Source organism: Lithobates pipiens, unplaced genomic scaffold (assembly GCF_037356315.1).
Source record: "Lithobates pipiens isolate NorthernLeopardFrog02 unplaced genomic scaffold, aLitPip1_a1.2 Scaffold_27, whole genome shotgun sequence".
NCBI lineage: Eukaryota > Metazoa > Chordata > Amphibia > Anura > Ranidae > Lithobates > Lithobates pipiens.
In genome coordinates this window covers 36,821,304-36,834,439 of record NW_027507788.1, presented here as the reverse complement: position 1 = coordinate 36,834,439, position 13,136 = coordinate 36,821,304, and the positions used below count along the sequence as shown (strand labels likewise).

The 13,136-nt window shown below is 41.6% G+C and overlaps 2 protein-coding genes across 5 annotated transcripts in view; both read right to left on the bottom strand.

The window, feature by feature from the left end:
- Positions 1–13,136, bottom strand: part of LOC143933779 (cell adhesion molecule CEACAM1-like) — a 538,186-nt gene that overhangs the window by 331,512 nt on the left and 193,538 nt on the right. The window lies entirely within an intron of this gene.
- LOC143933775 (cell adhesion molecule CEACAM7-like) overlaps positions 1–13,136 on the bottom strand; it is a 56,073-nt gene that overhangs the window by 7,858 nt on the left and 35,079 nt on the right. For 2 of the 4 annotated variants that reach the window (XM_077456780.1, XM_077456783.1), the window contains 3 exons: positions 9,163–9,192; positions 4,993–5,057; positions 2,180–3,520 (listed from right to left, as the gene is read on the bottom strand). In XM_077456780.1, the coding sequence (XP_077312906.1) occupies positions 4,995–5,057; positions 9,163–9,192 (93 nt within the window). In that variant the 3' untranslated portion in view covers positions 2,180–3,520; positions 4,993–4,994. Of the gene's footprint in view, positions 1–2,179; positions 3,521–4,992; positions 5,058–9,162; positions 9,193–13,136 lie in introns of those variants that run through there. The other 2 variants (XM_077456781.1, XM_077456782.1) reach the window with 2 other exon arrangements.

Genomic DNA, 13,136 nt, shown 5'->3' with positions numbered 1-13,136 from the left:
GAAGGAGGAAGTCTGAGATAGAAGGTCATCCTCTTCCTATTTATACCTAGGGTCATGGGTTCTTTCAGTACCTACTGGTTGTAACGATATCACGTACGGGACAGGAAATGTTGTAACTAGTTGCCATGTTTGGAACGCAGCCATGACAGCTTGGCTAACCTTAACATTACAGAAGAATCTGAACTCCCTCCTCCCTAGTCTTAGAAATCCAAAGCTTTTAAAATTTCAAAAGGAAAGAAAGGTTATCTCAGCAGAGGAAGCAGAACCAGGCTAGGTCAGTAAACAAGGCTCATGTTGCCTGGCAGGGTATTCAGGCCTGCCATAAAACTTTCACCCTCTCCATTCAGAGAACCAACAGATACCTGTCGTAAATACCTCAAACCACATAGAGTGCAGACAGATTAGTAAAGTTCTGAAACTTCAGCATATTTCATAACTTCCAAAGTAATAATAGCACAGCCATAATATGGACATATTTAGTTTCCTCATATTTAGTTTCTAACATTTCAAGTCCAGACACCCCTATGTCTGGTCATATGGGAAGCCACTGGAACCCCTTACTCCTCCTAGGTAACCCTGAAATGGGAAACCTGTCATGTGTGTACTGTTTTGAAGCAAATATCATGCTGATCACTAAAATGAAAAGAATCTGCAGTCTATAAACAGTAGAGAGGCAGAGATATGAATATGTATCACAAAGTGTACCTGGGACAGGGTCATGAGTGTAGACACCTCCCAGCAACCAACCCCTAAACAAGATGACCAGACGATTGGTCACTGGTCGCTGTCAACACCCCCTTTGATTTGACAGAAAAGAGGAGAGGCCAAGGCAATGGTCAGTTCTCCTTTTACCATCCAAGCAGGAACATCTGCCAAGTTTGAGAACCGATTACCGTTGCTCATCGATCGAACTCTGATCAATCCTCGGACATTAATTGCAAGTATTCTTCCTTCCCAATTCTACCTTATTTCTTTGTGGCTATATATTGTCTTTATTTTTTGAAACATCCTTTTTCTGTTAATGTTTTATTTGCGCCAACCTTGACCTTTTCATAATAAACCCTTATGTTGAAAAGTGTTAACCTTGTTTTTAAAGCTCTTGATGCAAACTATAAACTAACCTGTCTTTTAAAGGGGCGCTACTGTGGTAGAGTAATGTTACTGAGCAGACTTGTCTGTGGTGGCAGTGTGTGTTGCAGGCGCCTATTCTAAAATTATAATTGGTATTGCTAAAATTACGAGTCCCCCCGGCTCTGTCTTTTAAAACAAGGGTGGTGGCAGTTAAAGGGTTAATTTGGTAATTAGCCCAGTGACAATCGCTCGCAGGCTGCCCGCACCTAGATTGTATTTCCGCAAGCTGCAAAATCGTTGTGCAGGGCGCAGCTGAGTGTGGCATTTTTACACAAGTGAAAGCGTGGTGTGAGGTTGGCCGGTCCTTTGTCGCCAGTTAGCGAGGAGGGCAGGGATCTGACACCCGTGTTCGTCACACTGGTTACTACTGTTTGACTTATTGTGATTTTATTTGCATATTTACCAAGAGTGATAGTTTAACACTGAAAGATATCTGCCGAAGATATTCTTATTCTTATTTGCTTCAAGAACCTTAAAGGGGTTGTAAAGTCTAAACATTTGTTACCTTAATGAATTCCTTGCATTAAGCTAAAAAATATTTAGATGTCAACATTGCCCCCTAAGCCCTCCTTTACTTACCTAAGACCTCATTTAATCCAGTGCCGCGCATGTACACAGATTGTTTCTCCCCTCACTTCCAGGCAAGGGTGTTGCTAGGTCTACAAAACATCTGAGGCTAGAGTCCATAGCAGCAAAGTAAAGAAAGTCATACGCATTGGTGGGCATACACATACGCATGGGCAGGTATACATGGTACAGGAGGAGATGCAGAGGCTGCAGACATGATATAGGAGGTGCAGAGGCTGCAGGAATGATACAGGTGATGCAGAGGCTATGGGCATGGTACAACCTCCTCCAACAGTACAGACCCCCCTCAAGACAAACCACCCTGTCTATCAGTACAGACCCTCCTCAAGACAAACCAACCCCTCCATCAGTACAGACCTCCTCAAGACAAACCACCCCCCTCAATCAGTACAAACCCCCCCTCAAGACAAACCACCCCCTCCATCAGTACAGACCCCCCCTCAAGACAAACCACCCCCCATCAGTACAGACCCTCCCTCAAGACAAAACAACCACAAACCAAAACGGGCCATGATGTTAGTTATCTGCACGGCGCCCCTCTGTGAGTAAATCAGTGCTGGCCGCAGCAGCCTCTGATGGCACCGCTGCACCCTGTAAAAGACTCTGGGCTATGGACCCCAAATACAGGGGAAATAGCCACCCCCTAGTGAAGACACTGTTTATGGGTCTCGCTGACTTTGCTGGGACATGGAGAGCCATTGGCTTCCAGTGCTGTCAATCTCAGCCAGTGACGATGTAGCAGGGGGGCGGAGCACGCTGAGTCCCTCTGTCTGTGTCAATGGATACAGCAGAGGGACTCGGGTGCGAGCATGCATGAGTGCCCCCATGAGAAGCGGCTTCCCGTAAGAGCGCCAGTGGGGGGACCTGAAAAGATGAGGTTTCATGATTCCATTGCACAGAGTGGGTAAGTATTGACATGTTTCTTATTTGTTTACATTTTTTTTTTTTAATTACCTTTACAACCCCTTTAAGTAAAATACTTGTTTACTATGCTACAGTCTGGTGTCTGTGTAATTGCATTATCACTTTGAAATATGTCTGAACCCAGGGTGTCAGAGATGTCGGGAGGCTTGCAAGGTCAGGGCAACCTACATGTTTTGAATGAAATGAAAAAAGTGGAGCTGCACACTACAAATAAGCTTGATACTAAAGTATACAGCAGTGGTCATCAACTCTGTCCTCAGGGCCCACTAACAGGCCAAGTTTGCAAGATAACTGAAATACATCACAGGTGATATAATTTGCTGCTCAGTGATTGCAGTATTCTAATCTGCATCTCCCCAAGGTAATACATAAAACCTGGCCTGTTAGTGGGCCCTAAGGACAGGGTTGATGACCACTGCTGTACAGGATCGGCTTCAGCTAGTCTTCTCCCATGCCATGCCAACTGATGCATTTCACCATCCTATGGGCTTAGTTGTAGCCATTGCTATTGCAGCAAACAGGTTGGATGAGCCCTTTGGGTTTTGAGTCTCTGGGAGGACATACACTGTAGCTTAGAGTGCCATAGGTTTCTTTACAGGGTCACCATGTTTTTGAACGTGTTTGAATCCAGCCCAAGGTTAGTACTAGCAGCGCAACAAAAATACTGGCTGCTTCATTTTCTATGGAGGAAATAAATTACACTTTATATATTTGAAGAAGAGTGAATATGGACAGGTCTGGTTTGCAGTGAACTAGTAGATATTTTGCAGGCAGAGAAAAGTCTGATGCAGGGAGAATTTCACAATGGAAAGGATGCCGTTACGATGAGTGGGGTATTATGTGAGTGAGCTACATTCCAGAAATGCTGAAGGGAAACCTAAAGACAAATAATATGTAAAAATTAAAAATATTGGAAATACACTAATGAATGGCATTATACCATGGAAATGCTTAACACACACAACTGATATACAGTCCAGAAAGGCAAGAGAAATAAACGTTAAAAAAAAGTGGTAAAATGACATGTGTTATCCTAACACAAAATGGCACCAGGTCTCCAAGGCTTTGCCAGGTCCCATCAGGGTTAATACTATAATCCACAACTGTCAATGACACCTTCAGTCCAGCACAAGCCTACAAGCCTAGGTACTGAATCAATTATCTGCTGGGCTTGCATTCCTGCTAGCATTGCAAAATTGTGAGGCTGATTTACTAAAGGAGTAGAGCATGTTCACTTTGCAGTAATTTATACTTAGACTTGTGAATGAAACAAACCTAAGCGAAAAACAAAACATTAATGAGTAAGGAAAAAAAAACTTTTTTTGCACATGATGAGATATGACTGAAGTCGCCAAAGGTTTATCTCATTCGGTAAGCTAAGTGAAAATTTAGTTTGCAAAGTAAATATGAGCTACTCCTTTCACAAATGAACCCCATTGTGATTTTTCCATTGTGTTGAAAGAATAAAAATAGTTTTTTTATTTTTCTTTTTTTATTTAGGTCCCCTGTCCCCATGTGCACACACATATGAATACAAACTCATGCGTTGGTTATGAAAATGCCAATTGTGCCACACATTAGGTATCATCTTGCACACCAGAATGAGAACTGTATTTCCAAGGCCACCAATTATTGTTAAATCTAAAGTTGTGGCCTGTAAAGACCTTTAACCACTTGACCCTTGAGATCAGTTTGATCAAATGCTTTACAAGCCAATAACAGCTTGTAAACAACAAACCCAAAACCAGACCATTGTTGTCGCTTTTGGTTTCTTAAGAAACCAGAGGTGTGGTGGGTACAGATGTACCTTCCTCCCTTCTCACTTCACAAGTGTACCACTCGGGGGTTATACAGAAAAGCCTGGTAAAGGAAGAAGGCAGCAGCGGGGCAGCTCCCCTTCTGCACCCTATAGAAGTGATCCAAGGGATTGAAGAGCCATTCGGATCAATTCTATAGTAAAAACCCAAATTTTGGTACCAGGATGATGGCTGCCGCTGCTTTAACCACTCCATTCTGGGGATGTATGGGTACATCTTATAGGGTTATAGTGATTAAAGTAAAAACATAGATTTGATAAACAGTAGTGTAAATTTTGTATGATCTAAAAAAAATTGCATCCACCACCATTTTATTCTACAGGGTCTGGTTTCAGAAAATATATAACCTTTATGAGGTTTTAAGCACGTTTTAATTATAAAAAAAGAAGTATTTATGCACAAAAAAGAAAAGTCTGCAACAGTGAAAATGTTAGGGATGTAAAGATGGAAAATGGTCATGGGAGTTAGTGGCTGATATGCAATAACTAGGCAGACAGATTAAAAGATATACTGAACATAAATATGTTGTTACCTTCAGTGTTTTTCAGAAGCAGACTCCATGGTACTGTATATGGATTTGTCTTTGTGTGTTAGTTCCTATTTGTGGAAAGAAACTAAGTCAGATTGGCTGGAATGTAATTATAGGACCGAGGCTTTAAGCATAAGTAAAGTATAATGTAAACCTCCTGTTTAACTCTAAACTGGTAACCTGTAAGGGCTTTTAACTGCTTCAGCCCCGAAAGAGTTTACTCCCTTCCTGACCAAAGCACTTTTTGCAATTTGGCACTGTGTCGCTTTAACTGACAGTTGCGTGGTCGTGCAACGCTGCACCCAAACAAAATTGACGTCCTTTTTTTCCCACAAATAACATTTTTTTTCCTCAGTTTAGGCCGATATGTATTCTTCTACATATTTTTGGTAAAACAAATCTCAATAAGCGTATATTGATTGGTTTGCGCAAAAGTTATAGCATCTACAAAATAGAGGATAGTTTTATGGCATTTTTATTATTAATATTATTTTTTTTACTAGTAATGATGGCAATTTGCAATTTTTATCAGGACTGCGACATTATGGCGGACACATGGAACACTTTTGACACATTTTTTGGACCATTGGCATTTATACAGCAATCAGTGCTAAAACATGCACTGATTAGTGTAAAAATGTCACTGGCAGGGAAGGGGTTAACAATAGGGGCCGATCAAGGGGTTAATTGTATTCCCTCTCTGTGTTCTAATTGAAGGTGGGGGGCTGTCCAAGGGAGATGACAGATGCTGTTCATACTTCTCTAGAACAGATGATCAGTCTCTTCTCCGCTCAGAGAACCGGAAACTGTGTGTTTACACAGATCCCAGGTCTCGTGTGTCACCAGCGACCACCGGGCACTCACATTGGCTCTGACAGCGAGCAGTGGGACCGCTCCTAGTGGCCACAGGGTGAAACAACGTTACATAAGGAGAGGAATGTCGAGACTGATCCAGACTGGAAGTGGTTAACTTGCAAGGTTCTACTATAACCTGTTATTGTGTTCAAGACTGGTTAACCACCTGTTATTTAAATTAGCTACACACCCAGCCAGGCTTTCTCCCTCCATATTTAAGCTTGGTTCATTGCTATAGGCTTTGCCTGAGTGACAGCTAAGGTTTTTACTGGCCCAAGAAGTTTCCTAGTCTACCCCAGTGTTTTCTTGCAGAGTCGATTTCTTGTGTCCTTTGTGTCTCCCAGTGGAGACGTTTAATAGTGTCCCTAGCTTCCTGAGAATATTAATTGTGATCTCAAGATTCCTTTGTATCTAGGGTTGCCATGGTCACCTACTTGTATCCTTGCTATCCTGAGAAGATTCCAGGTGACCCTATACCCCTAGTGTTTTATGTTCTGACAGACTTCTAATGATCCTGATATTCCTAGAAATCTTATAGCTGGATTTTCCTTGTTTCTATTGTCTGTAAGTGTCTTCCAGTGTTCTCTCTGTACCCTCAGTGTCTTTCAGACTTTCCCCATTGACTGTTTTCCTTGTTTAGCTTTGACAGCTCTCAGCATTCCTGCACCTCTGTGATCTCTTGTGCGTTTCAGCCTGTCCTTCATTAGCACCGCCTGTGTCTACTGTCTGCTTTTGTTTTTCTAGAAGTTTCCTGCTTGGTGTACGTGCACACCACTACCTGCTTCTAGAGATTCCTGTTAAGTCTCCTTGCTTTCACTAAAGACTCGTACACACAATTGGATTGTTGGCCAACAAAATATTAGACTTTTGCCCGAAGATTGTTGGCCCAAACTTGTATTGCATACACATGGCCACACAATTATTGGCCAACAATTACGAACATAGTGACATACTATGTTGTTTTTCAGCTCTTTAGTGCTACCCTTTGGGCTCCTTCTGCGAATTTTGGTGAGTGTTGATTCACACTTTTCATTTCACGCTATTCAGTTTGTCTCTGAATGGCCGTTCGTCAACCAGCCATGTTGCAGAATCGGAGGAGACAATGTGTTATTTATTATTGGCCTTGGAGTGTTTGGAGTTATTGCTTTGACCCAAGTCCAGTCCAGGCGGAGGAGCATTTCTTGGACCAAAAAATGGTTGATTTATTAATTGTGACCAATTATGTCATACGCCTTTGCTGCGGGAGCTCCAGGAGAATAATCCAGATGATTTTCGGAATTATCTCCAGATGACGGACCCCTGCTTTCACCAACTCTTGGCATTGCTGAACCCTTATATTAAGAAGCAAGACACATGCATAAAGTTTTTATTTTATTTTTTGGTTGAATAATATATATATTTCTATATTTCTATATTGCTTAGAATGCACTTTTTTGGTTAAGGTCTATTGGCAGATAGCATGTGTATTTTTTTTTTAATGCATAATAAAAAAAATTGTGGAGAATAATACTTGGCTATGTGTTTTACTTCAAATGACAGTTTGGTCGTAAGCTGTTACATAAAAAAAAATGCAATGTAAAATTAACAAGGGACACCTTGGACAAAGGGACAAAAAAACAAAACAAAAAGAAAAAACAAGCATAATAATATTATTCTTGATATCACTAGAAATAAAAAGCCTTTGAAAATGTGTTCACAATAACTCCATCAGTATCACCAGCAAAGCAGCTTCATTATTAACCCATTAAAGAAGAAGAGAATTGTGTGCTGCATTCTCGATATTTCATAATTTGCCACATCACAAATGTTAATTCTCCATTACGAGTGCTAGTTTACAAGACCGACCTCTTCTGGCTCGTCCTTGCTTCCGAGCATGCGTGTCTGTACTTTGGATTTTTGTCCAATGGACTTGTGTACACACGCTCGGAAAATTTTAAAACATGTTATCCAACATTTGTCCATGGAAAGTTGTCTAACAATTGTCCGATGGAGCATACAAACGGTTGGATTTTCTGCCAACAGCCTGTCATCACATTTCCCCTTCACATCAGCCCTAAAGCCGGCCATGGCAGGGTAAATGTACCCAAGTTGAATCGATCAACTTGGGTACAACCAGCCTGCTGGATTTTATATTGAATTGAATTTTACATTCAGTTATCGTTAGCGCCTTAAGCAATAATCTGTGTTCTCCAGGAGGGGCGGCTTTCCCCACTCCCTCGCCAGGAGAAGACAGTGGCTCAGTGGGAAGGATTCCTCTGCCAACACTAACTGCGTTGGTGGGGGAAATTAAGCAAATTTCTTTGTTGCAGGAAACAAATCTGCTCCGTCTATCGCCGGCCTTAGTTACCAGTAGGTCAGGTGGGTTCAAGAACCGCAACCTGGGGATCACCTGCAGTGCAACCCATCTTCACCTTCAGGAGCTCTGGAGAAGACCAGGTGGTTTCTTAGACTCTGTGCCTTGGCTCTTCCAAAGGCCCTCACCTTTGTTGTGTGTGCAAGCAGGTTCTTCCCCATCAGTACCAACAGTTATCCTTCCTGTCCCAGACTCATTAGGTACCTAAACTCTATCCTGTGCACCTCCATTCTCTTAGACTCCTGTGCTCTTCTATGTTTCTCAATAACATTGTTACCTTCTGTGTTCCTGTAAGCTCAGCTTCCATCCCACTACTGCTACATCCCACACTCTTGGCTCTCTGTGAGCCCTGCGTGCAGTAAGTGCTTCAGTGTCCTGCTTGCCTGTTAAGCCGGGTACACGCTATCAGTTTATTTGTTCAACACAGAAAAAACTGAAGAGATTGGGACAATGTCCTGTACCAACAATTCAATGTTAGTACAGAGATCTCCTCCACTGAGCTATTGTGTTCAGACAAAGGGATGGACCCCCATCAGAACACACCAGTCAGCTGCCAATCAGCAGACTTTTTTCAATCATGCCCATTCAGACCGACTGCTGTATACACGGTCCAAATGTCAGCCAGTTGCTACTGAACCGCCTGATATTCAGCCTGTATGTATGACCCTTAAGACCAGCAGACTCTATAGCTCTTGCCATTCCTGTGAGTCCTCTATTGTGTGCTTTCCAGTCCCTGTAGCAAGTCACCTGTAATCTGTGTGGCTGTGCTCTTTCTCAGCATACCACTATCCAGTGCACAGACTGTACAAAGGGTCCACAAATCCAACCATATGTTATGTCCCTTTCTTGACAGCTGTGGTACATCCAGGGCCCCAACAATTCTACATGCACTGTGAGAGCAACTACAAACCCACTGCAGTACAAATAATAGCATACAGATTTATATTAAAATATGTAAAATGTACCTCATAGTTTGATTCTTGACTTAATTTCCCCTGCACAAAAGAAGACACATATCAAATCATAGAGAGTTATTCATAGCTATTAGTATAAGTGAATTCATGAATTAGGTTGAAGATCAGACATATTTTGTCCCAATCCTGATTTTTGTTATATATATATATATATATATATATATATATATTTATTTATTATTATTATACAGGATTTATATAGCGCCGACAGTTTACTCAGCGCTTTACAATAAATAAATATATATACACACATTTAGCTAGATAGATATCCTCCTAGGGCTCTACTTTGCACAAATGCATGTTAGAAGCATTTGCAAACTGAACAAGATGTCACCCTAATATTTATAAGAGAATAAAGCCTGTATCTTCAGCTCCATCTTATGGCCAAAATGCAGTTTTGGCCACCAGATGGAGCTGAAGATAGAGGCGTTATTCTCCTATGAATATAATGTTGGCATTTTGTTTAGCGTGCAAATGCTTATAAGAGAATAATGTCTTCAGCTCCATCTGGAGGCAAAACATGATATTGTTTCTAAAACACCTCAATGAGAAAACTATACTGCATTTTGGTGTAGATACAGGAATTATTCTCCAACAAACATGGCTTGACATTTCGTTGAGGCTGGCTTCACACCGCAGAACACTCCGGCTCACAGCAGGAGTCCGGGGTGTCTCCATTCACCGGTTCAGGTCCGATCTTTCAGCCCAAATTTGTGGCTGAATTCAGACCTGAAACGGTCCAAAAGATGCACAGGAGTCCTGTACAATTGGCACCAGAGCCGCCACAGAGATGTGTAAACCGGCTCCATAGAGAGCCAGTCACAATCTCCTGACATGCGAATTGGATGCGGTGAAACCCACATCTAATTCGCAATAGTGTGAACCCAGCCTCAGAGTGCAAAAATGCTTCTGATATTTGTGCAATGAATGTTTCATAAAAAGACCTCCAATAAGGATGAGCTCAGGCGTGTTTGCATGGTCCATGTGCAGAGCCCGCCAGGAAGTCGGCGCAGCGCTAATAAGAATCGGGAAATGTCTCACTGCTTGTGATTAGCGCAGTGCTGCGCCGACTTCCTGGCGGGCTCTGCACATGGAGCATGCGAACCCGCCTGAGCTCATCTTTAACCCCCAAATGTATGGCCTGGTATTGGTATAGCAAGCCTTGTATTTGGACTGAACTAGAATTTGGTCCGAATTGGGTAAAGTATATTGGGCTAAACTGGCAAACTAAATAGTGTTCACCTGCCTTCCTCCAGGAAGTGATACATATAATAGGGATATTACTACTACTATCATTACACACTTCCAAAGAAAACTATATAAAAGGTACTTCTAAGCATAGACAAGTGAATATACAGTATATATCATGAACCAAAATTATGAACATATATCTGTGTGGTTGTAGACTGCGCCCCCTGTCTTCCTTTTTGTGCAAAAAAATATAATATATATATGTATCCAAACTTTACCACTGTGAATATGCAAAACAATCACATCTCAGCAATACTGCCAACTTATTGTTTGGTGTTTCAACAAGTCCCAACTGCTCCTGCACATAAAAATGCATGCATATGCAAACACTAATAACAAAAATCAAAAAAGGCAAATACCAATACCCCAAAAAATTATTTATATACCAAAACCACCTCCCTATTTCCAACCCATATACACTCTTAAATAGTGTGTGTGTATGGGAAAGGGATCCTATCCCCAGTTCCAATGTTAGTATCAGTCCTTTTTCAATCAATAGTCCTTCAGTGTTCACATGTACAACTCTTCACCACAAAACACCCTTCGTGCCACCACCCCCTTACGAAATGGCCACTCACCAAACTTAGATGGAAATTCTCCTTTGGTTCATTCAATGGATAACCACTCCTTATACTCGCTCATTCTCCAGTTAGCAATCCACCGATTTATACGTACTCTATTGGGAAGAAAAAGTCCACTGGAGCCCACATATGATCGAAAAAGGACTGATACTAACATTGGAACTGGGGATAGGCTCCCATTCCCTTACACACACGCTATTTAAGAGTGTATATGGATTGGAAATAAGGGGGTGGTTTTGGTATATAAATAATTTTTTGGGGTATTGCCATTTGCGTTTTTTTGTTTTTGGATTTTTGTTAATAGGGTTTGTATATGCATGCATTTTTATGTGCAGGAGCAGTTGTGACTTGTTTAAACACTAAACAATAAGTAGGTGGTATTGCTGAGATGTGATTGTATTATATGCACAGTGGTAAAGTTTGGATACATATATATTAAATTTTTTTCACAAAAAGGAAGACAGGAGGCGCAATGTACAACCACACACATACTTTTCCTCACTTCATAGAAGGGGCTTATTGGATTGCAGCGCACCAATATGTAAATAGATAATTATTTGAGCGCCGGTATTTTTCTCTTTTTTTATACATGAACATTTATCACTGCAAACCCCCCCCCCCCCCCCATATATTATAAAATATTAAAAAGTCCATTATTGATAGTGTTCAACACCAAAAAATTATTTTAAATGAAGCTTCTAATTCTTCCACCACAGGTGTGCAATGGAAAGGTGGCAACTCACCACGGGCCCTTGACTGTTTTTTAAGGTAGGTCAAATTGCACATTTGGAATAAATTGATTCCCACTGCAAACACCACTCCGCTCCAATGGACCCTCCGATGGAGCTAGGGCATAAAAATTGACACATGAAAAAAAGAAAGTCACCCCACACCAGGCTTTACCCCTACAAGCAGGATGCGGAATGCACGCTACCACTTTAGGAACCAGCCAGATCCACGTACGCTGTTTTCCCTAGTGCCAGACAGGCACTTTTACATGTGAGTGCAACCTATTACTTTGTCCTTGCTTTAAAAATGTTTTTTTAATATACTACACTATGAGACTTTCTCTCTCTTGTGGAGTAACTTTTTATGCCCTAGCTTCATCCGGAGGGTCCATTGGAGCGCAGTGGTGTTGGCAGTTTGAATCAATTTGTTATTCCAAATGCGCAATTTGACCTGCCTTAAAAAGTGGTCAAACACCTGTAGTGAGTTGCCACCTTTCCAATGAACACCTGTGGTGGAAGAACTAGAAGCTTCATTTAAAAGCACTTTTTGGTGTTGCGAACACTATGCCCTTGTACACACGGTCGGAGATTCCGACGGAATGTGTCCGATCGGACTGTTTTGTCAGATAATCCGACTGTGTGTGGTCTCCATCGGACTGTTTCCGTCTGAGTATCCGACGGACCAAGTTTTCCAACTTGTCGGTAAAATTTTCCGACCAGATGATCCGATTGGACTTTGTCCGATCATGTGTAGAGAATTCTGATCGGACAAAGTGCCACGCATGCTCAGATCAAATTCCTACACCAAAGCTATTGGCTACTAGCCTGAACGTAGTCGCGTCATAACGAAATAACGTCATCATGTTCTGAATGATCGGATTTTCCGACAACTTTGTCCGACCGTGTGTATGCAACAGTTTCGGACAAAATCCGTCGGAAAAAATCCGACGGATTTGGTTGTCGGAATGTCCGACCGTGTGTACAAGGGCTATCACTAAAGGACTTATTAGCTTGCTATATGTTCAACAATATATGTGTTTTTTGCAGTGATATACAGTGGTGTGAAAAAGTGTTTGCCCCTTCCTCATTTCCTGTTCCTTTGCATGTTTGTCACACTTAAGTGTTTCGGAACATCAAACCAATTTAAACAATAGTCAAGGACAACACAAGTAAACACAAAATGCAATTTGTAAATGAAGGTGTTTATTATTAAAGGTGAAAAAAAATCCAAACCATCATGGCCCTGTGTGAAAAAGTGATTGCCCCCTAAACCTAATAACTGGTTGGGCCACCCTTAGCAGCAACAACTGCAACCAAGCGTTTGCGATAACGTGCAATGAGGCTTTTACAGCGTCCTGGAGGAATTTTGGCCCACTCATCTTTGCAGAATTGTCCTAATTCAGTT